General features: G+C 52.4%; 1 protein-coding gene across 1 annotated transcript; it reads left to right on the top strand.

The window, feature by feature from the left end:
• Nucleotides 1-4,007: 4,007 nt before the first annotated feature.
• On the top strand, nucleotides 4,008-12,550 carry STXBP2 (syntaxin binding protein 2). The gene is made up of 19 exons (XM_065932939.1): nucleotides 4,008-4,095; nucleotides 5,357-5,406; nucleotides 5,675-5,756; nucleotides 6,247-6,323; nucleotides 6,480-6,558; nucleotides 6,645-6,748; nucleotides 7,136-7,284; nucleotides 7,490-7,574; nucleotides 7,664-7,794; nucleotides 7,893-8,000; nucleotides 8,294-8,351; nucleotides 8,486-8,551; nucleotides 8,650-8,730; nucleotides 9,511-9,649; nucleotides 10,112-10,221; nucleotides 10,946-11,041; nucleotides 11,746-11,831; nucleotides 11,929-12,086; nucleotides 12,408-12,550. The coding sequence occupies exons 1-19, from the start codon at nucleotides 4,059-4,061 to the stop codon at nucleotides 12,491-12,493; spliced, it is 1,782 nt and encodes a 593-aa protein (XP_065789011.1). The 5' UTR covers nucleotides 4,008-4,058; the 3' UTR covers nucleotides 12,494-12,550.
• Nucleotides 12,551-24,073: the final 11,523 nt, after the last annotated feature.

Raw genomic sequence — 24,073 nt, forward strand, 5'->3', positions numbered from 1 at the left:
GGGTGACCTGGGTTTAGGACCTGCTAGGCCTCCTGGACTCTGAGGTGGGGTGCAGGGTCCCCACAGTGGAGAACTTGAGCTGACTGGACCCCCTTGGGAGAGGACTGGACCATGGGACAGCTCAGATGAAATCTGCATCCACCCTGCCCACCCGTATTTGCTGGAAAGGCAGTTGCATCCACAGGTGGTGGGAGGAGAGGAAGCTCAAGGACACCTGAGCCACCACCAGCTAGCCTGGCTCCACCTCTGTCTCCTGGCCACCCCTTCTACTACTGTCCCCAGGCCTGGTTGTCCCCACCCCATCCCCCCAGAAAACCAGGAAGTTGTGGGAGCACCTGTCCCCATCACCAATGCCAAGTGGACCTGTCTCCTCCCATTTGACCCCCCTCTCCCGGTCCCAGTTAGGGATGAGAGCCTAGAGTCCTGGCAAGGGAGGCAGGAAGGAAACCCCACCCCCTCCCCTGAGCAGCTGTGGCTCCCCATCAGTGCCCCGGGAGAGGGTGCTGTTGGGAGGACCCCATGTGCACCCCACCCCCTCCCCAGGATGCCTTTCTGGAAACCAGTTAAAGCTTATTCTCAGGATAAAGGGGCTGCACCATGACCATCTCTGCCCGATTGTAAAGCTTGGTCCTCCTCCCCAGACAGCCCACTGCCCTCTGGAGCCCCTGTCCACATCCTCTCTGTGACCCCATGACCCTAAATGCCAACGTGATGTCCTGCTTCCCCCCCCAGACATATTAGTTCCCCAGGCTGCCTTAACGAAGTATGCCAAACGAGGTAGCTTAGAGCAGCAGACATTTATCATCATACAGTTCCAGAGGCCAGACGTCCAAAATCCAGGTGTTGGCAGGGCCATGCGGAGGAGAGAATCTTCCCTTGCATCTCCCTGGGTTCGAGTGGCTGCCGGTAGTCCTTCGCATCCTGTGGCTTGTCGCTGCAGGACTTCAGTCTCTGCCTTTGTCATCACAGACATCCCCCTCGTGTACTTGTTTCAACACGGCTGTCCTAAGATATGGACACTAGTCACACTGCTCTGGGGACTCACCCTACCGCAGCGCAATCTCATCTTTTACTAACCGTACCTGCAAAAACCATATATCCAAAACAGGGCACATTCTAAGGTACTGGGAATAAGGACTGTAACATACTTTTTTTTTTCCTTCAAGGGGGTGGTTAGCACACCCTTGAGCCCATAGCAGCAGAAGCCCTGATTATCCTCACCTGGTAGAGTGAGGCCAGACTCTACAGAGTCTCACCACCAGGGGACAGACTGAGACGCTAGAGGTGGTCCCAGCTTCCTCTGGGTTTTCCAGTTCCACCCCCCCACCCCCCGCCATTGCCCCTACAATCCATCCTTCCTCTCAGGAACCACAGGGGTCCCCTCCCTCCCCCACTCAGAACTCTCCCTTGGCCCCCATTGTCCTCAGGAGAAAACCTGAACACCATGGGATCATGGAGATGTTCTAAACTTGACTGGTGATGCTGGTCAGAATGGTCATCATTTAAAAATCTTATAAATGCTGGAGAGGATGTGGAGGAAAGGGAACCATCCTACACTGTGAGTGGGTATGTAAGATAGTGCAGTCACTATGGAGAACAGTATTGGAGGTTCCTCAAAAAAATAAAAAATAGAGCTACCATATGATCCAGCAATTCCACTTTTAGGCATACATCTGGAAAACTGTAATTTGTAAAGATACGTGCACCCCAGTGTTCACTGCAGCACTACTCACAATAGCTAAGACACAGAAACAACAGATGAATGGATAATAGATGGAGAATCAACAGATGGATGTGTACATATGCACAATGGAATATTACTCAACCATTAAAAAGAATGAAAATGCCATTTGCAGCAACATGGACCTAGAGGTTATTATACTAGATGAAGTAAGATAGAAAGAGAAATACCATCTGATTTCACTCATGTATGGAATCTAAAATATGACACAAATTATTTACATAACAGAAACAGACTAGCAGACATAGAAAGGAGACTTGTGGTTGTCAAATGCAAGGAGGTGTGGAAGAGGGATGGATTAAGAGTTTGGGGTTAGCAAATGCAAACTTTTATATAGAGTATAGCACAAAACTGTATTTAATATCCTGTGATAAACCATAATGGAAAAGAATATGAAAAAGAATGTGCGTGCATATCTGAATCATTTGCTGTAAAGTAGAAATTGACGTAAATCAACTATACTTCAGTAAATAACTTTAAATTGACAGGTAATGGATACACAACTGTGAATATGGATAAAGCAATTGATTGTCCCCTCTCTGTGGTTAAATTGTATGTGAATTATATTGTAATAAAGCTAAGAAACAAAGAGGAAAAAAAGGATGGTAGAGATGGGGAGAGAGAGAAGATGAGAGAGAGAAACAAAAGAAAAACCAAAGCTCCTTTGTAGAGAGGCCAGCCCTCCTGGTTTGTCCAGGACTGTCCCAGTTTTATCACTGAAAGCCCTGGGTCCTGAAAACCTCTCAATCCCACATAAATTGGGCTAGGTTAGTCCTGCCATGCCCCACTGGGGCATGTCTCTGTGGCCCCTCCAACCTCAGCTTCTGTCGGGGAGGGGGACATCCCCACTGTCATCTCACTCCAGCCACTCCTCCAATCTCATCCCCTGCTTCTCTATGCACAGCTGCTCCCTAGTAGCGTTCAGGGTTAAAAGATCACCTCCTCAGGATACCCCTCTGGCACCACCACCAATAGAGTGCCCCCACCCCACCCCCAAATTTGCTATCGCATCACTTTATTTCCTTAAGGCATAATTGATCATTCTCTCCCCTCCTCCTCCATTCAACTTTAAGTGTGCCTGACAGGCTTTCTGGTCTTATTCATTATTGTCAGTCCCGTGCCCATCCTGTGAAAGTGGCAGAGGGCCTGGCACCTGGCTAAACTCTTAAAAATAACATGGCCAAATAAAAGCTCGCATTCAGGACTGAGCCGGCTCAGGAGCCTGCATCCACACATGAGTGTCACACCTTAAATCCTCATCGAAAGGAGGTGATGCTGGACTGTGCCTAGCTGTGTGATAAAGTGTCAGCCCTTTGCTGGCACACAGCCGGGGAAGGTCCTGAAATTTCAAGTTGAGTGTAAATTGAGATGTGTGTGTGTGTGTGTGTGTGTGTGCAAGCAGTTGAACATGCCAATGAATTCAAGTGTGCATCAGCAAGGCTATGACTAGCATACCTCCTGGGACTGACTCGTGCTTCAGACTGTAATAGGCCTATTCATCACCGGCCTTGGACAAGGGTCAGTCCAAGCTACGGTTTCATTGTCCAACCTGCACTGCCCATCAGGGCCTCTGCAGCGTCGAGTGAGAACCTGTGTGTGCGTGTTAGTTGCTCAGTCGTGTCAGACTCTTTGTGATCCCATGGACTGTAGCTCGCCAGACTCCTCTGTCCATGGAATTCTCCAGGCAAGAATGCTGGAGTGGGTTTGCTGTTTCCTTCTTCAGGAGATCTTCCCGACCCAGGAATCGAACCCCTGCATTGCAGGCAGATTCTTCATCATCTGAGCCACCAGAGAAGCCCCAACTGAGAACTTAGCACCCAATAATTGCTGGCTTAGCTCCAACCTTCCCCCAGGCCTCCTTATCAAGTGTTGCCCAAGCCCATTGCTGCTACTAAACTCGGGAACAGAAGGTAAGTGGATCACCGGTTTGTGGTCCCGTAGCTCCAGGCAGGTACACACAGTATCCTTCAGACACAAGGGAGAAATTTCTGCCAGGGTGGAACTATGCCTGGGGAAGATAAAGTGGTTAATATTGCCTTGCGATCCCACTTTCTCCCTGCACACAAGCTAGGGAAGTGTGTCTGAGCTCACGTCTATGAACGTGTCGTCGGGGCGTGCTCCTCCGGCGACTTTGAAGGTGTCTGCAGTGTCTGCAGGGACGCAGGGAACGCAACTTCTCCGAGAACCAGTGGAGGGGCGGGGCCAGGTGGGTAGGGGGCGTGCCCCGGCCCCGCGGGGCGGGGTCCACGTGGATTACGTGCGGGGCCACGCCCCCACCTTGGGACAGACCCGGAAGCGGCGGCGCCCCTAGGGAAAGATGGCGCCCTCGGGGCTGAAGGCGGTGGTAGGGGAAAGTGAGTGCCGCCCCCTGGGGGCGGGGGGCCGGGGGCGCAGGGGCTCTGGGAGGCAAGTGGCGGGGAGTTGGGGACCTGGCTGGGCGTCGAGCACCTGACCCTCGAGGGGGTGGGCGGGGACTTGGCTCTCCCTTGAGGGAGCGGAACAAAGTTGGGAGACTAAACTCCGGGGACCCAAAGGAATCAGACCAAGGGTGGCGAGACAGGCGCTGGGCATGGACTCCTAGACCCCCTAGAGAATGGGCGTGGGGAGGGCACCGCTGGACAGCCAGGCTCCCGGGTGTCTGAGCCGGGCAAAGTCCGGTGGGCTGGACTCTTGGGGCCCCATGGTGCGGACCGCGGCCGGCCGGGCCTGGGTGCGCTGGTCAGCGACCCCAGGTGGTGAGAGTGCTCAGGATGCGCGTCCAGGCTCCAATGCAGATCCAAGGGCGGGGGACGCCTTGCTCCTTGCCCGGCCCCCAAGAGCCCCGTGCAGCCTGGGGACCCTGGCATCCTGGCCTGGCGGGCCGGGTGCTGGGGGGAGGGGTGGAGGTCGTCCCCTCCCCCACCTCCTGTAGTTCCGGCCTCAGAGGCTCCTTCCGCCCTGGCAGTCTTGATAACAGTGGACAGGACACTCTTGCTGGGCGGGGCCGCCCTGGCCCTTTTGCCCACTCCCTCCACTAGGGAGAGCCTAGTGTGGCTCAAACTCCCCAAACCCCAACTGAGAAAGGAGCCTCCTCCTATGAAGGGGTTGATGGGGAGACAGGAGAGCCATTGATTCCATTTTACAAATGAGGAAACTGAGGCTGGATATTGGGTAATGGGATGACCACAGCCAGGCATGTTTCAGACAGGGATCCAGGGGTCCTGCGTTCTGGTTCAGGGTAAACGATGGAGGTGGAATGAGGGTGTGGCTGAAATCTACATGACAGGAGTACTCCAGTAGATAGGGGGATGGAGAGCCCAGCTCTGGAGGCAGGTAGACCTGTTACGTGAGTCCTGGCTTTCCAGTTATTCGTTTATCTAAAGCATATTTATCTACTACTTATGCTCCAGGCACTTGCCACTTAGGTGCTGAGGGTCCTTAGGTAACTTATTTCTCCTCTCTGAACCTCAGTGGCCCTGTCTATAATTTGGGGGTGACCAGGAGCTACGTCAAAGGACTGAGGGGGAGGAGTAAATGGGAGTTCCGATGGAAGTCCAACCCAGGACCCAGAATGTTGGGGGAAACCGTGGGGCCAGAGAACCCCACATACTGAGCCCGCCCCTCATTTCCCTGCAGAAATTTTGAGCGGAGTCATTCGGAGCGTCAAGAAAGATGGGGAGTGGAAGGTAGGGGCAAGATAGAATGCCTTGTCCAAACCCATATGAGGGGGCCCTGAATGTGGGACACCCCCCACCTCCAGCTCCTTGAGGAGGCTGCTGGTCCACAGAGGTGGGGTCACGTGGGTGGGTCTGGGATGGGCTTGGGTGGGGTCCTGGGTCCTCTCGTTCAGCCAGCTCATGAAGCTGAGAGACTTGCCCATGGCTCCAGCCCCTCCTCCGGGACAGCTTCAGCCTCTCCCACCCTCTTTTCTGTCCATTCCATCCATCTGGACAGGTGCTCATCATGGACCACCCGAGCATGCGCATCTTGTCATCCTGCTGCAAGATGTCAGACATCCTGGCCGAGGGCATCACCAGTGAGTGGCTACCCCCACCCCAGGCTGCTCAGCTGGGACCAGTGTGTGGGATCCCCTGAATTTGTCCAGAACTTCCACGGATGCAGTTTCCTGTACAGACAGCCCAGATATGGCAACCCCTAGATAGGCAGACTTCCCATGCAAGGGGCTCCCCAGCTGCAACCCCTAAGGGGTCACCTCCCCAGCTGTGTAACCCCTTTGTGTGGAACTCCATGTGGGACTCTCAGCATGTGACCCCGAGAATGTGTAACTTTCTAAGGTCCATCCCCAGGAGGCGATGACTGTGTGATCCCAAATGTACAGAGCCCTGCCCATGTAGCTCTTAGCCCTGTGATCCATGGATGTGTCCCCTGAAGCTCAGGAGCCTCAGGGAGTGTGCATTTCCCCTCCTGCCTCTGTACCACAAGTGTCCAACTCCCTGAGTGTGCGACTCTGCCATGTGCCCTGGCCCCAGTGCCATCCACACGTCCCCTTTCTCTGTTCCTACTAGTTGTGGAGGACATCAACAAAAGGCGAGAACCCATCCCCAGCCTGGAGGCTATTTATCTGCTGAGCCCCACAGAGAAGGTGCCTATGATAGCGTGTGTGTGTGCGCGCATGCGTGTGTGTGGGTGCGCATGTCTGTGTGTGTATGGGGGGCAGGCAGCGGCTGGGAGGTTGGGTCAGGGGATGGTCTTTCTAAGGGTACTGGGCCAGGCCTGGAGCGTGATCCACCTTCCCCAGTCGGTACAGGCCCTGATCGCAGATTTCCGAGGGACCCCGACCTTCACCTACAAAGCAGCACACGTCTTCTTCACCGACAGTGAGTGAGGAGAGCTGGGTGGGGGTGCGGTGGTAAGGGGGTGTGAGGGCTGCCCTGGCCTGATGCCCCATCTTGCCCATTCCCAGCCTGCCCTGAGCCCCTGTTCAGTGAGCTGGGTCGCTCCCGTCTGGCAAAGGTGGTGAAGACGCTGAAAGAGATCCACCTTGCCTTCCTCCCGTACGAAGCTCAGGTATAGCCCAGCTTAGTTCTGGGTAGGAAGTGGGGCTTTGTCACCAAATATCCCAGGTTCCCTAGGAAACAGTCAAGGCGATAAGTAAAGGGGGTGCTGAATCAGAAAGGAAAGCAGCTAACAACCAGTGGAATGAACTATTAGTGCAGTAGTCACCTGCAGTTCTGTCTCCCTGGGCAACAGCAGGGGCAGCATACAGCTCACCTCTCAGTCTTCCCATCCAAGGCGGAAGGGGCTAGGGTAGTCCACAGAACAGTAGTAGGGGGCTGCCCCAGACCTACAAAGCAGGCTCCAGAGACCAGAAGAAGGCCCAGGGAGTGGCACATGGCCACGGCTGGAGGTGGGCAGGGGCGCACCTCCAGTGGTGGCGGCTCTCTGCCCTCCCAGGTGTTCTCCCTGGATGCCCCCCACAGCACCTACAACCTCTACTGCCCCTTCCGGGCGGGCGAGCGAGCACGGCAGCTGGAGGCGCTGGCCCAGCAGATCGCCACCCTGTGCGCCACCCTGCAGGAGTACCCGGCCATCCGCTACCGCAGGTGCGTCCCCAACCGGATGCCGCCCTGAACTTGACCCCAGCCTGCTTCCAACCCTGCACCTCTCTTCCAACCCCAGCTCCAGTCCTCACCCTGACCCCTGACTCCCATCCCTAACCCCATCCCTGACTCCCAGTCTGTGCCAACTGGCCCTCCCCAGCCCCACACCCTGAGGCACCCACCCCATGTCTGCCCACCCCACACCCAGGGGCCCAGAGGACACGGCACAGCTGGCCCACGCCGTCCTAGCCAAGCTGAACGCCTTTAAGGCAGACACTCCCAATCTGGGCGAGGTGAGGGGGCTTTCTGGGGAGGTGGAGGGAGGCTCCAGCCAGGGTCAGGGTCAATGACTTCATACCCCTGCCCACCCCTTTTACCCCAGGGCCCTGAGAAGACTCGCTCACAGTTACTCATCATGGACCGGGCGGCCGACCCCGTGTCCCCACTGCTGCATGAGCTCACCTTCCAGGCTATGGTCTACGACCTGCTGGACATCGAGCAGGACACCTACAGGTGGGCAGACCCTGGAACTTGTCCTCTGCCTTCACTGCAGACCCGAGTCCCTGGTCTTCAGCGAGTGCTCGCAACCTTCATGTCTCTGGCTTTCCCAGGTACGAGACCACGGGGCTCAGTGAGGCCCGGGAGAAGGCGGTGCTGCTGGACGAGGATGATGACCTGTGGGTGGAGCTTCGGCACATGCACATTGCGGATGTGTCCAAGTACGTGTGCGCGCCTGCGTGTGCTTGCGGTGGGCATCGGGGTTGGGGGCCCTCTGGCACGCGGTCGTCCCCCCGCTCCCCCACTGTGGACCCAGTACTCCGTGAATGCCTGTCAACGAGCCACACCCCTCTGCTGGCCTCCCCATGCCTCTCCAGTGTGGGCTCGCACGCGACCTGTGTCCCCTGACTGGCATCCCCGGGCCGTGTGACCCCACCCCCACCCCCAACTCTGCCCTCAAATGACTGTCTCGGCACCAGTCCCCAACCTACCCCCTGCCCACTCTCACCGCCAGGAAGGTCACGGAGCTCCTAAAGAACTTCTGTGAGAGCAAGAGGCTGACCACAGACAAGGTAGACTAGGATGTAGGGTGCGGCCCGGGCAGGGTGGGCCACTTGGGAGGGGCGGGACCTCAGTCGGGAGCCCCAACCTGGACTGGGGGACTCGGGTAGGCAGGGCCTGGCCTCACGCTCAGCCTTGTTTCCAGGCCAACATCAAAGACCTGTCCCATATCCTGAAAAAGATGCCACAGTACCAGAAGGAGCTGAACAAGGTGAGTGATGAGTGGAGACCAGGAACCTCGCGCCTCCAACTGTCACCCTGTCTCCACCCTGATTCAGTCTTTGTTACCGCTGACTCCCACACCTACAGTACTCTACGCACCTGCATTTAGCCGATGACTGCATGAAGCGTTTCAAGGGCTGCGTGGAGAAGCTGTGCAGCGTGGAACAGGTGGGTGGGCCCTGGGCAGGGGTGGGGTCTGTATGGGCTGGGCTGGGAGTCGGGGGGCGAGGCCTGTGGAGAGGCATTTCTGGGGCAGTCTATGACTTGTGGGGGTGGCCCAGCCTGGAGAAAGGTAGGACCTGGGTAAGGGGTGGGGCCTCTGGAGAGGTGTGGCCTGTGTGAAGGGTGAGATCTGTGGAGAGGAGACTGGGAGTGTGGGGGTAGGGCCTGTGGGGGCCAGCCCCTTGGAGAGGCAGTTTCTTGTGGGGAGGGCAAGCCCAAGGAGCTCAGACACAATCTGCCTGCAATTAGGGACACTCAGGTTCCATCCCTGGGTCAGGAAGATCCCCTGGAGAAGGAAATGGCAACCCACTCCAGTATTGTTGCCTGGAGAATTCCTTGGACAGAGGAGCCTGGCTGGCTACAGTCCATGGGGTTATGAAGAGTCGGACACCACTGAGCAATTAACACACAGACCCTTGGAAACGGCTGGCCTGGATAAGGGGCGGGGCCTGTGGAGAGGTGTGGCCTGTGCAAGGGGTGTGGCCTGTGCAAGGGGTGTGGCCTGTGCAAGGGGTGTGGCCTGTAGGGGAGGAGGTTGAACCGCGAGAGGGTAAAGCCTATGGCGAAGAGGGGCCTGTGTGCGGGGTGGGGCCTCACGGCGAACAGGTGTAGAACCTTCAGAGACTGGTAGAGCAAAATGAAGCCCAGAGGTCTTGCCGAGGTCCATGGGGACGCCCCTGCCTTGCCACGTCCCCTCACGTGGTGGCTGACCCCCATGTCCTGCAGGACTTAGCCATGGGCTCGGACGCAGAGGGCGAGAAGATCAAGGACGCCATGAAGCTGATTGTACCGGTGCTGCTGGACGCTGCAGTGCCAGCCTATGACAAGATCCGGGTTCTGTTGCTCTACATCCTGCTACGGAATGGTAGATAGGGGGCCTGGAGTCGGGGGCGGGGGGTTGGTATACCACCATTCACCACGGTCTCCGGTGACTGTGGGAGGCTCTCACCCCTGCAGATGCCCCTACACATCAGGCAGGCCAAACCCCGCAGATACCCCTCTGGACCTTGGGCCACCCTCCATTGGCCTCCGTTGGCATGGAGACCCTCTGAATCTATTTTTAGGACTCCTCCAAATTTGGCCGCCTCAACTGATTCCAGAGGCTCCCCCAATCTACCACCCACTCTGGGATTCCCATCCAGAGTTCTAACACGAGGAATCCGCCCTCTGTGCTAGCCTGGGTGGCTCCCCCGGTCCCGAGGGTCTCCCGATGCCCCCCCCCCAAGCCCCTCAACCCAGAAGCCTGCGTGGCCACCTCTGCACCCTCCCCCTTGCCCACACCACCCTGTGAGCCTGCGCGTAAGCCCCACCCACCGGCCGCCTCCAGGTGTGAGCGAGGAGAACCTGGCCAAGCTGATTCAGCACGCCAACGTGCAGGCGCACAGCAGCCTCATCAGGAACCTGGAGCAGCTGGGGGGCAATGTCACCAACCCCGGGGTACGCCGGGCAGGGAGAGGGGTGGGGCCCCCGGGGAGAGGGCGCTGGGTCAGAGGGGAGTGGCTGGGGTCAGAGGGCACAGCACCAGGGCGGGGATGCACCAGGCGTGATGTGGTTCTTGGAGCACGGGGAGCCCTGAGTAGGGTCTGGGGGTTGGCGGGCAGCAGGGCTGTACCCAGTCTCAGAGTCACAGGAGAAGTGGGGGCCATGAGGCATAGAGCCCGAGCCCTGGTGGCGCTGCCACGTGGGGCGTGGGGTCCAAGTCCCACAGGTAGACAGCTGTGTCCCCAGCACGGGGCACTTGGTCGACCCTGGGCTCCCGGAGGTCTCAGGGCCACCAGTGCACCCAGAACACACACAGCAGCTTCCCAGGCTCGGCTCTCAGCATGTCCCTCCTCCCTCAACCTTGCTTCCGGTGCCACTGCGACTCTTGTGTTCTCCGCCTGCCTGTTCTCTGCCTCTCTCCCAGGCCCCCGTCTGTCACCCTGTTCACCGCCTCTCAGTTCCCCTGTTTCTGCATCCTCTGTCGTCCGTCCCCATCTCTTTCTCAGTCCTGATCTTTTTCTTTGTCTCATCTTGGTTTCATCACCTGTGTATTTCTTTCTCCCTCTCTCATTTTCCCTTCCTCGATCTGTCTGCAACCTCCCCCAGCCTGACAAGCCCCATCTGTGACCTGCCTCCTTCTCCCTAATTCCCCCACCAACCCCACCCACCCCACTTGTAGGGCTCTGGGACCACCAGCCGACTGGAGCGGAGGGAGCGCTCAGAGCCCACCTATCAGCTGTCTCGCTGGACCCCCATCGTCAAGGATGTGATGGAGGTACCGCTGGTGGGGGTGGGACCTGACCTCCCCCATCCAGGCCATGCTCAGCCCCTCCCTGCTCACTGTCCTAAGCCCTAGGGCTTAAGAGAAAATCCCTCATTATGGGCATCCCCGTGGCTCTGCCTGGGGTCCAGGGGCAACCCCATCCCACACTGGAGGAACTGGGGCGCAGAGAGAGAGAAGAGCTTAATCTTCTCTCCACTTGCTGGTCCCCTCTTCTGTCCCCCTCTATTAACTCTGCCCTCCAGGACGCCACCTGGGTCCCCCTTTGCCCTGCCCGTACCAGCCCCGGCCCCACTGTGGGAGCCAAAAGCAGCAGCAGCCTAAAAGACCTGGCCTGGGACCTGGCTTCCTGCTTCCTGCCGTCTGTATGGAGTCCTGGCACCTCTGCCTACTTGGAGGCCCCCTTATCCTTATGGATCCTGGATGCCTAGCCTCCGGGTTCCTGAGGGGCGGGGGGCTCAGAATCTTGGCTTCTCCAGGGGCTGAAGGTCCACACTCCTCGGTCCCTGAGGAGCTGAGCAGGAGCAGGGTCCTTAAGAAGCTAAGCCCCAGGTCCTGGGTCATTAAGGGGCCAGAGGTACAGGTAGTGGCCCCTGTCTGCCAGGATCTTGGCTCATGAACATACCTGGTGGAGGAGGCCCCAGACCTTGGGCCTCACTCCCCGGGCCCCTCTCCTCAGCCTCCCTCTCTGGCCCTAGGATGCTGTGGAAGACCGGCTGGACCGAAAGCTGTGGCCCTTTGTGTCTGACCCTGCCCCCACACCCAGCTCCCAGGCTGCCGTCAGGTGAGGCCGGGGACACCCCGGGACCCACAGGAAATGAGGCTTGGGTGGGGGGGTGATCTGCCACCCAGTCTGACCTCCGCCTGCCTTCCTTGCACAGTGCCCGCTTCGGCCACTGGCACAAGAACAAGGCGGGCGTGGAGGCCCGGGCAGGGCCCCGGCTTATTGTCTACATCGTGGGTGGTGTGGCCATGTCAGAGATGCGGGCCGCCTACGAAGTGACCAGGGCCACTGATGGCAAGTGGGAGGTGCTCATCGGTGAGTGGCCAAGACTGGTGTCTCCTGGGCTGGGCAGGGGCTGGGAGCCCAACTCTCCCGCCTGTGGGTTCCTGGTGAACTGATAGCTGTGCGCCTTCTGGGTCCCCAAACCCTGGACCCTCTGCAGGGCTGGCATCTGGGAGCCCTAGGTGAGAGGGGTTAGGGCTTGGCTTCCCAGGGATGGGGTCCCCTGGGAGTGGACCCTTCCCTTTCCAAGAGGTGAGACTCCTGAGTCCTGAGAGCCAGGGTTTTCCTGAGCGACCCTCTGGGTGGAAGGGTCAGGGGCCAAGGCCACTCCCGCAGCCCCTGCCTCCCGCCCAGGCTCCTCGCACATCCTCACCCCGACCCGCTTCCTGGATGATCTGAAGACTCTGGACCAGAAGCTAGAGGGTGTCTCCCTGCCCTGACCCCCGCCTGACCTGCTGCGTCCCTTTCCAGAGAAATAAACTCCAATCTTTCTGCCAGTTGGCACCCACCTTGCTTTCTTTCCAAGGGAGCCATGTGGGGCCCACCTCCCTTGGGTCCCATCCCCTGACCTGTGCCTCAGGCCTCACCCAACCCTGTTCTTCCAGAGGGCGTTCCACGTTCTAAGGTGAACATGGACTCCAAGATCTACTAGCTTCCAGGTTCCAGCCAACATCTTGGGTTGGCCTCTCCAGAACCTGGGAACCAGTGATGGTTCTCTTGGCCGTGATGATGGGACCGTCAGTAGGAGAGTATCAACAGGCCAAACAGACTTCCCCAGCCCTGCTGGTGCTGTCTCCTTGGGACTTGCAGCCACACAGATCAGGAGTCTTTTCCACTTCCTAAGATCAGAATTGGCATTTGTGTGAGGACAGGAACATGGCAAACGATGCCCACCCAGTTCCCATCCCAGAGAGTTAGAGCTCATCCTGCTTCTTCCTCTCCATTTCTGGCAGGGTATTCACAGGGGTTCCTAACTGCAGGACTTACCAGGGCTTTTACTGGGTGGATCAGTATGCCGGGGCTGCCATGACCAAGTCCCACATTCCAGGTGTCCTACACAACAGAAATTTTTCTCTTCCATTTGTGGAGACCAGGAGTCTAAGATCAAGGTGTAGGCAGGGTTGATTTCTTTAAAGGCCTCTCTCCTTGGCTCATAGATGGCTGTCTTCTCCTTATGTCCTCACATGCTCTTGCCTCTGTGCGTATCTGTGTCCTAATCTCCTCTTAAGGACACCAGTCGTATTGGCTTAGAGTCTACACTACTGACCTCATTTGGGCTTAATTATCTTTTTTTTAAAAATCACTTCTCTCCATTCTGGATCATCCCTTTGATTTATTCGCCCCGACTGACACTGTCAAAGAAAAAAATTTGGGGGACTATACTGACTCTTAATTGCAGCACACAGGATCTTTTGTTGCAGTATGTGGGATCTAGTTCCCCAACCAGGGACCAACCTGTGCCCCCTGCATTGGGAGCATGGAGGCTTAGCCACTGAACCACCAGGGAAGTCCCAACTTAATGATTTTTCTGAAAGTCTCATCTCCAAATAGAGTCACATTCTGAGGCATAGATAGGGCTTAGGACTCCAGCGTATGAATTTTCTGGGGACACAGTTCAGTCCATAACCCTCAGCTAAAATGAGATGTGAATCTTACAGTGTGAATAAGAGCTATGAAGGCTCTTTCCTCTGGGGGCACAGACACATTGCCTGGTCAGAAGTCTGTACCACATGGGGCTAAGGGAGCCCTGAGGACACCATAATCCACTCAGCCTGGGGCAGTCAGGGAAGGCTTCCTAGAGGAGGTGGAACTTAAGAGAATGTGAAGAGGTGTTAGCTGGGAAGGGAGGGGGCATGTGGAGGCAAAAGCAAGACAGCAGAACAGAGCCAGTGGGAAAGGGTCTTGAGAGGGGACAAGGTATAAGAGCCACCTGGGGCCTGAGTGAGAATATGACCCCTGCTTGAGTGATGGGAAACTGCAGAAGGGATCTCAGCAGGGTCAGGTGGGGTCCAAGTGTAATGTGGGTGATGGGGCTCAGCTGGGATGGGTGCCAGGGGAGGGGACCCTGATGGGAGGATAAGCTGAATATCATGACCACCCCCCTCCAGGTAGAGCACTACCCTACCTGTGATCCTGGAGCAGTGGCCCATCTAAGGTTGGGACCAAGAGAGTATGGGCAGACATGGGACACCTAGGCCCCTCCTTTCCCACCTACCGAAGACTTGGCCCTGATTTTGAGGTCACCTATCTTTTTTGTTTTTTTGGTGGGGGCAGGCTGTGCAGCATGCGGGATCCCAGTTTCCCCAACCGGGAATCGAAGTCATGCCCCCTGCATAGGGAGCATGGAATTCTAACCACTGAACCACCAGGGAAGTCCTGAGGTCACCTCTCCTTTCGAGAATTCGGAGAAATCTAAAGACACCCTTCCCAGAAAAATCACACACACAGTTTTGCAGGTGGGGCCTTGGAGAAGCAAAAACCCCTCCAATTCAGCATTTTTTCTGAGATTTACAGGGCTTCTCTGGTGGCTAAGTGGTAAAGAATCTGCATGCCAATGAAGGAGATGCAGGAGGGCATGGCAACCCACTCCAGTATTCTTGGCTGGAGAACCCCATGGACAGAGGATCCTGGCAGCCTTATAGTCCATGGGGTCGCAAAAGAGTCAGACACGACTGAGTGACTAAACAACAACAATAGCAACAACCAAGACTTACATGAAGCTCCTGACAGGGCAGAAAGATGGGCATGCAAGGCCCTCAAGTAGATAGGATGCAGGGAAGAAAGTGGGTCATCTCGGACCCCTGAGACATCCTGTCCTGGATGCAAGGCTCCCTTCACAGACTCAGCAGGGAAGCCTTTCAACTCGTGGGAGATGCAATGGGAGGGAGGTGGTTTTAGAAGTTTAACTTAAAAAAAAAATTGTTTATTTTTGGCCGCGGGGCACCTTAGTTCCCCGACCAGCGATGGAACCCGCATCTCCCCGCAATGAAAGAGTGGGTTCTAACTCCTGGACCACCAGGGAAGTCCCCAAAATTTAACATTTAAACCTTGCTCTGGGAAGCCAGAGAAATATCAATAACCTCAGATAGGCAGATGACATCACCTTTATGGCAGATAGTGAAAAACTAAAGAGCCTCTTGATGAAAGTGAAAGAGGAGAATGAAAAAGTTGACTTAGAACTCAACATTCAGAAAACTAAGATCATGGCACCTGGTCCAATCACTTCATGGTAAATAGATGGGGAAATAATGGAAGCAGTGAGAGGCTTTATTTTGGGGGTCTCCAAAATCACTGCAGATGGTGATTGCAGTCATGAAATTAAAAGGACACTTGCTTCTTGGAAGAAAGGCTATGATCAACCTAGACAGCATATTAAACAAAGGTCCGTCTAGTCAAAGCAATGGCTTTTCCAGTAGTCATGTATGGATGCAAGAGTTGAACTATAAAGAAAGCTGAGCTCAGAACTGATGCTTTTGAACTGTGGTGTTGGAGAAGACTCTTGAGAGTCCCTTGGCAGTAAAGAGATCCAACCAGTCCATCCTAAAGGAAATCAATCCTGAATATTCATTGGAAGAACTGATGCTGAAGCTGAAACTCCAATACTTTGGCCACCTGATGTGAAGAACTGACTCATTTGAAAAGACCCTGATGCTGGGAAAGTTTGAAGGGGAAAGGAGGGGACGACAGAGGATGGATGGTTGGATGGCATCACTGACTCGATGGACATGAGTTTGAATAAACTCTGGGAGTTGGTGATGGACAGGGAAGCCTGGCGTGCTGCAGTTCATGGGGTCTCAAAGAGTCGGACAGGACTGTGTGACTGAACTGAACTGAACTGGGAAGCCTCCGTGTTCCCTCCGGGACCCGCTTAGGCAGGTAAGCGCTCTGAGCGCAAGGGGGCGCTATGGCTCAACTCGCCGGTTGCTTTGATGAACGATCAAAAAGCGTTTGTAACCGGGAATTTGGGTGACCCTAATTAGAGACCTCGCCGGGGGCGGGGGAGTAGGTCATGAGTTACTACGTAGTTCTCAGCGCCAACGAAATTCTGTTGTTTAAATCGCCTCGCCCTCGGCCCCTTATTTGTACGTAAATGATGTTGTTAAATCTCCCACCTAAGGGCGTTTTATTCTAAGAATATTCACGGACCCCACCCACCATGGACCCGAGCAGCCAGTAGTGTCAGTCCTGACCACGCCCGCAGGTATCACGCCAAGTGCCCCACACGCGTTGCACAGAATTCTCAAAACCCTCTCAGGAGAGTAAACTCCAGCCTCTCTGCGTTCCTTGATGCATTATGTCAGGCGCTCCATGATGTCGTGTCCCTACGGTTGGTCGGTGGCTGGGGTGAGGGCAAGGGGGGAGGTCTCTGATGCCCAGCAACTCTCCGCATAAAGGTTTTAGCGGTCGTGGATTCCTGCCAGTTTATCCCTTAAAAAATTTTTTTTTTCTCTGCCTGGGGGCGTTCAGGATCCTAGTTCCCCTACCAGGGATTGCCCACTGCATCTTAGACCCGCAGGGAATTCCTTCCATCTCCCTTTTTTAATCTTTTTTTTTTTTTTTTTTTTTTTGAGGTGCCTGGAGGTTTGCAGGATCTTAGTTCCCCTAACAGAGAATGAACCCAGGCCACGCAGGGAAAGCAAGGAGTCCTAACCACTGAATAGCCAGGGAATTCCTAAATCTTTTTTTCCCCAGTATTTAAAACTTCCCTGGTGGCTCAGACGGTCACGAATCTGGCTGCAATGCAGGAGACCTGGGTTTGATTCCTGCTTTGGGAAGATCCCCTGGAGAAGGAAATGGCAACCCACTCCAGTATTCTTGCCTGGAGAATCCCATGGACAGAGGAGCCTGGTGGGCTACAGTCCATGGGGTTGCAAAAGAGTCGGACACAACTGAGCGACTAACACTTTCATGTAACTGTGTGTGTGCATGCTCAGTCATGTCAGATTCTTTGCAACCCTAGGGATTGTAACCTGCCAGCTTCCTCTGCCCATGGAATTTTCCAGGCAAGAATACTGGAGTGAGTTGCCAGTTCCTACTCTACTCTATATACCTATCTATTGTCAATAACTCCTGAGGATTATTTTCATCCCTGTCATTTCTCACACTGGAATCAGCTGGAATCCTTCTTCTTTTAAATTTTTTAATATGTATTTATTTGGCCTCACCAGGTCTTTAGGTGTGGCATATGAGATCTGGTTCCCTGACCAGGGATTGAACCCAGACCCCCTGCAGTGGGAGCATGGAGTGTTAGCCACTGGACCACCAGGGAAGTCCCTGGAACCCTTCTTGAAAGGACTGTCCCTCAGAAACAACTGTAGTTGGTTTGTGGGGAAAGTAGCAACCTTAGACTTTTTGGGTATTACTTGTAGGTGTGGCTTAGGTCCCCAGGATCCCCAGGAGACAACTGAACATGTGAGCTCATCAGGGAGGCCTAGGGTGCAAACAGACCCCAGAGTCACTGTTGGGTCACAGTATAACCTTAGAGGCAACACTTAGGAACCCCTGGCTGCCACAGTGATAATAATATATGGATGTAATATTAATATATACTATAATAATATAGTTTTGATGTAATAATACATTATTATTATTATTGAATACCTAAAAGGGATCCAGCTCTGGGCTGGGCAGTGTAGTTCCCAGGATGTACTAAGAAGGAGAGCCCCACAAAGTGAGAAAGGGATTCCTCAGGTCAGCAGCAGGGCTTGGGAAAGTCAGGAGGGCACCCCTGGGGTGGTGAGCACTGATGTTCTGGAGGGGGGTTGGGAACACATCATAGCAGGTGTTGATTCTCAGTCCATGCTATGCAGGGCAGGGGGCTTTTCTAAAGTATTATCTCCCCCAAGTGACAGGAGGGAAAGATTTGTGGTCTTGAATTTGCTCTATTTTTTTTAAAAAATGTGCTCGATTGCTAAGTCGTGTCTGACTCTGTGACCCCATGGACTGCAGCATGCCAGGCTCCTCTGTCCATGGGATTCTCCAGGCAAGAATACTGGAGTGGGTTGCCATTTCCTTCTCCAGGGGATCTTCCCAACCCAGGGATCAAACCCAGGTCTCCAATGTTGCAGGCAGATTCTTTACCGTCTGAGCCACCAGGGAAGCCCAAAATACTTGTTACAACATGAATAAACCTCAAACACACTATGCTAAGTGAAAGAAGCTTGATGCAAAAGAACACATATTGGGGGGACTTGCCTGGTGATCCAGTGGTTAAGACTTTGCTTTCTAATGCAGGGGTGACAGTTCCAGCCCTGGTCAGGAAGCTAAGATCCCATTTGCCTCGGGGTCAAAACACCAAAGACATGAAAAACAGAAGTAATGTTGTAACAAATTCAATAAAGACTTTCAAAATGGTCCACATAAAAAAATCTTAAAAAAAAACACATAGAGTATGATTCTATTTATATGGAATGTCCAGAATAAGCAAATTCACAGAAAGTGGTTGCCTAGGGATGGGAGCAGCAATAGACAGCGACGGAAAAGTAGCACAGAATTCCTTTTAGGAGCAGTGGAAAGGCTCCAGAATTGGATTGCAGTGATGGCTGTGCAACCCTGTGAAATCACTACAGATCACTGAGTCCTATACTTGAAATGGATACATGTTGTAGCATGCAAATTATACTTCAATAAAGCTGCTTCTCAAAGCTGTGTTTTTTTCCAGTAGTCATGTAGGGATGTAAGAGTTCGACCATAAAGAAGGCTGAATGCTGAAGAGTTGATGCTTTCCAACTGTGGTATTGGGAGAAGACTCTTGAGAGTCCCTTGGACTGCAAGGAGATCACACCAGTCCATCCTAAAGGAAATCAATCCTGAATATTCATTGGAAGGACTGATGCTGAAGCTGAAGCTCCCATACTTTGGCCACCTGATGTGAAGAGCCGACTCATTGCAAAAGACCCTGATGCTGGGAAAGATTGAGGACAGGAGGAGAAGGGGGCAGCAGAGGATGAGATGGTTGGATGGCATCACAGACTCAAGGGACATGAGTTTGTGCAAGCTCTGGGAGATATTGAAGGACAAGGGAGCCTTGTGGGCTGCAGTCCATGGGGTGGCAAAGAGTCAGACATGACTTGGTGACTGAACAACAAAAGCTGCTTTTAAAAAGAACAAAAAAGTGAGGGTCTGGGACACACTGTAGCTGCCAGCTGAGCCAGGATGGTGGAGGTGGGATGGTGACCCTCCGTCCCCTACCAGGGACCCTGTCAGAGCAAGAAGTGCCCAAGGCCTCCAGGGGAGGAGCTGAGGGTTTCTGGGGAACCCAGTAGACATCAAGGAAGCAAAGCAAGCTTCCTTATTTTTTTTTTCTGTAAAGTTGCTCAAAATCTGAAAACAGAAATTAACCAACAGCTCCTGCTGAGAATATTGTGAAAAGGCTCTTGGGGGTGTGGAAATAGCCCCAAGAGTGGGAAAGTTCCATTCCTGTGGGGCCAAGATGGAGTCCCCAGGGCTGAGGTGTTGAGGGGTTGGGAGGGGAAGAGGAAGTCCAAGTTGGGGGCCCCTCCACCTTCAGTGACCACTCGGAGCTTCGATCCCTGTCAGCAGTTGGGGAAATTCTGGAGAAATAATGAACAAAAAAGATGTTTATAAAACATTCATCATGCATTGTCAGCGTAGATTCACGTAAATTACACAGTGGATGAAGTAAGTCAGAGGGAGACAGACAAATACTGTCCGATCTCATTAACTGTGGAATCTATTTTTTTCTCCTAGCTGTGTTGAGATAAGCTTACGATGTACAAAGTAGTGATTTAATACATATATACGGATGAAAGAAATTTTCCCATTATTGAGGTTTTGGGAAGTCATTCTGGCTTCTACATGTGTGCTCAGTAGTGTCCAACTCTTTGCGACCCCGTGGACTATAGCCTGCCAGGCTCCTCTGTCCATCAAATTTTCCAGGCAAAGAATACTGGAGCAGGTTGTCATTTCCTTCTCCAGGGGATCTTGCTGACCCAGGGATCGAACTTGTGTCTCCTGTATTGGCCGGCGGAATTCTTTACCACTGGGCCACCTGGGTTAACTTGAACTTGATGCTAACTAGAACAGCCTGTTTGTAGCCTACCAAAGCTACATAGTACTTCTGCTTTAATTATTAAAGAAAAGGGCACATTGACCAGAAGTCAAGAATTTCCATGTTCAAAATAAAAATTAAATGCCTCACTTCCTGGGACACCAATGCTGGTCCTGCTTCAGTAATAAGACTCCCTTCCCAGGTGCCAAGGTCATACTGACTTGCTGTGTTTGTGCCGATCTGTTTCTTTGAAACTTTGGAGGAGTCTCTCCCTGACTTGTTTGATGTTCTTTGTTTTGACAAAACATTCAACAGAGCTAAAATCATGCTTCTCTGAGGCAGTTCCTCGGAGTCATCAGAGAGGCCCTCTTTCTGGGCTATATTCCTCAGTTTGGCGCAAGTAAAACTCTTCTCTGGGACTTCCCTACCAGTCCAGCAGTGAGGAGTCTGCGCTCTCACAGCTGTGGGTCCAGGTTCAATTCTTGGTCAGGGAACTAAGATTCCACAAGCTCAGAAAAAAAAAAGACTCTTTTCTATTTCTATTAGAGATGGTTTGGGCTTCCCAGGTAGCACTAGTGGTTAAAGAACCTGCCTGCCAATGCAGGAGACATAAGAGATGGGGGTTTGATCCCTGGGTGAAGAAGATCCCTGGAGTAGGAAACCTCTCCAGTATTCTTTCTGGAGAATCCCATGGAGAGAGGAACCTGGCAGACTATAGTCCACAGAGTTGCAAAGAGTCAGACACAACTGAAGTGACTTAGCATGCACACAGATGATTTATTGATTATTTGTGTTGACAATACTTTGTAAAATGATAACTACAAAAAGGTTAGGTAGTATGTCCACCTCCTCACATAGTTGTCTTGTGTGTGGTGAGAAATTTTTAGTTTTATTTATTTTTTTGGTCACACTGCCTAGCTCCTGGGATCTTAATTCCCAGATCAGGGATGAATCAGCACCTTTGGCAGTGAAAGGGTAGAGCCCTAACCACTGGACTGCCAGGGAATTTCCAAGAACTTTTCAATTCTCCTTTCTTAGCAGCCTTTCAATACACAATATGCAGTATTGTTAACCATCATCCGTATGTTGTACATTACACAGCCAGAATTTATTCCTCTTATAACTGGAAGCTTGTACCTTTCAACAAGCCTTAACGCATTTCTCTTACTTCCCTTGGCCCTGGAGAGGGCCAGTCTCTTTCTATGAGTTTGATTTTGTTTTTAAAGATTTATTTGTGAAATCTAAGAAGGCTGAGCCATAACAACAGAGAACAGAATGGTGGTGACCAGGGGCTGGGTGGACGGGGACATGGGGAGATTCAGTTAGAAGATGAATAAATTTGGGAGACCTTACATACAGCATGGTGATTACAAGTGACACTGTATTGTGTACTGGAAAGATGCTAAGAGAGTAGGTCTTAAGTGTTCTCGCCACACACACAAAAAGATAATTATGGAAGATGATGGAGGTGTTAACTAACCTTATGTGGTAGTCATTTTGCAATATACACATGTCACATCATCATGTTATACACCTTAAACGCACACAGTGCTGCATGTCAGTTTTATCTCAGTAAAGCTGCGGGAGGAGGAGTACCCAATCATCACCCCAGCCGTGTGAGGCAGTCACTGAGAATACTCCCATTTTATGAATGGGAAAACAGAGGCCCAGAGGTGTTTTAGCCACTTTCTCAAAGCCATGCAGCTAGTCAGTGGCTGAGCTGGGATTCCCCGGAAGAGGGCTGGACATCACCACCCCAGCATCCTTAAAGCTCCTTGGCATCTGCTCTTGTTGTTTGGATATGCTGGGCAGGGTGGGTGCAGGCGGGGGTGCACCCCGGCAGAAAGGGGCTGGAGAGACAGCCCATCCCGGGCCAGCAGGGCCCCAAGAGTTGGGCTGCCCCTTACTTTGTCCCCCATGTGTTCCCCCGACCTCATAGTATGGTGGGGAAATGCCTTGATTAAAAGTAAGGATTTTGAGGGTTCTCCCTGGTGGTTCAGTGGTTAAGACACTGTGCTTCCACTGCAGGGGGCATGAGTTCAATCCTTGTTCGGGGAACTAAGATCCCACAAAACCCATGCCACAGCCAAAAAACAGACCAAACACCTTGGCACCTAACAGGTCTGCATCTGAAATCTTCCCTTTGAAAGTGACTCAGTCTCACCCAACATCAGTTTTCCCATCTGTGAAATGGGGCATGTAGTAGAGGCTCTCAGGAAACTTTGGCCAGGCTTTCCCTTCTGCCCCCACACCATTATCTTTTATTCTTTTAAAATTATACTATTTTTTATTATTCAAGTATAGTTGATTTACAATGTTGTGTTAGTTTCAGCTGTACAGAACAGTGATTCAGTTAGATATATAACATATGTATATACATACATATATATTTCAGTTCGTTTATAACTTACTATAAAATATTGAGTACAGTTCCCTGTGCTATACAGGAGGTCCTTGTTGGTTATCTAGTTTATAATAGTACTGTGTGTATATTAGGTCTAACCTCCTAATTTATCCTTCCCCGATTTCCCCTTTGGTAGCCATAATTTTGTCTTCTGTGTCTGTGGATCTGTTTCTGTTTTGTAAACAAGTTCATTTGTATCTTCTTTTTTAGATTCCATCTATAAGCCATATCATAAAGTATTTGTCTTGCTTTGTCTGACTTACTTCATCTAGTATGAGGATCTCTAGGTCCATCCCTGTTGCCTCAAATGGCATTATTTCATCCTTTTTTATGGCTGAGTAATATTCAGTTGTGGAGAAGGCAGTGGCAACCCATTCCAGTGCTCTTGCCTGGAAAATCCCATGGATGGAGGAGCCTGGTAGACTGCAGTCCATGGGGTCTCGAAGAGTCGGACACGACTGATCGACTTCACTTTCACTTTTCACTTTCATGCATTGGAGAAGGAAATAGCAACCCACTCCAGTGTTCTTGCCTTGAGAATCCCAGGGACGGTGGAGCCTGGTGGGCTGCCATCTATGGGGTCACACAGAGTCGGAAACGACTGAAGCAACTTAGCAGCAGCAGCAGCAACAATATTCAATTGACATATATATGTCAATAGAATATATATTCCACATCTTCTTTATCCATCATCTCTTGATGGATAGACACTGAGATTGTTTCTGGAGTATTGTGAATGAAGGTAGGGGTGCTTGTATCCTTCTGAATTCTAGCTTTCTCCAGGTATATGCCCAGGACTGGGATTTCTGGATTGTTACAGCAACTCTATTTTTAGTTTTTTGAGGAAGCTCCATACTGTTCTCCATAGGAACTGCACCAGTTTACATTCCCACCAATAGTGTAGGAAGGCTCCTTTTTCTCCACTCTCTCTCCAGCATTTGTTTGTAGACTTTTTGATAATGGCCATTCTGACCAGTGTGAGGTGATATCTCACTGTGCTTATGATTTGCATTTCTTTAATAATTATCAAGACCTTTACTTTTATCTTCTGTCATTCATGTGGGACAAGAAGCAAGTGTCAATGATTCTTTTCTGATTGGCAGGGCTACCTGTCATTGCTACATCGGCATTAACCAAGTTATGTAGCAAGGCAGTAACCAATCAGAATCGCAGGTTGCCTCTGCAAGTCAGTTTCACAGGAAGTGGCAAGGGTTCCCCATCTTCCAAGTGATACAGGCCTCTTTGTTCAAAACTACTTCAAGGGCAGATGTATATTAACAGAGGCAAGAACAAGCTGGTAACACAAATATTCAGGGGATTTGCAGAGCACAAAAAAAAAAAACAGTTGTTGGGGGCAGAAAAATCCTTCCTTTCTGTGACTTCAGGACACACATTACCTTCAGCTCTTTGGGAGACTCCTTTTTTTACCCAGTTATAATTTGAATTATAAATATTTGGTGGCAATGGTTACACAACTGTACACATTTGTCAAAACTCATAGAACTCAGTAAAAAGAGTGAATTTTTCTGTGTGTCAATTATACACAATTAAAAATAAAACCCAGTACTTGGGAAAAGCAAAACATTGATGCAGTATGCGGGTATA

Source organism: Muntiacus reevesi, chromosome 1 (assembly GCF_963930625.1).
Source record: "Muntiacus reevesi chromosome 1, mMunRee1.1, whole genome shotgun sequence".
NCBI lineage: Eukaryota > Metazoa > Chordata > Mammalia > Artiodactyla > Cervidae > Muntiacus > Muntiacus reevesi.

What these genes read in the sequence shown, in the direction of transcription:
- STXBP2 (XM_065932939.1), top strand. Translation starts at nt 4,059, where the DNA reads ATGGCGCCCTCGGGGCTGAAGGCGGTGGTAGGGGAAA. An exon ending in AGAGGCTGACCACAGACAAG is followed by an intron (nt 8,352 to 8,485) that starts GTAGACTAGGAT and finishes CCTTGTTTCCAG; the next exon opens with GCCAACATCAAAGACCTGTC. An exon ending in AGCTCCCAGGCTGCCGTCAG is followed by an intron (nt 11,832 to 11,928) that starts GTGAGGCCGGGG and finishes TTCCTTGCACAG; the next exon opens with TGCCCGCTTCGGCCACTGGC.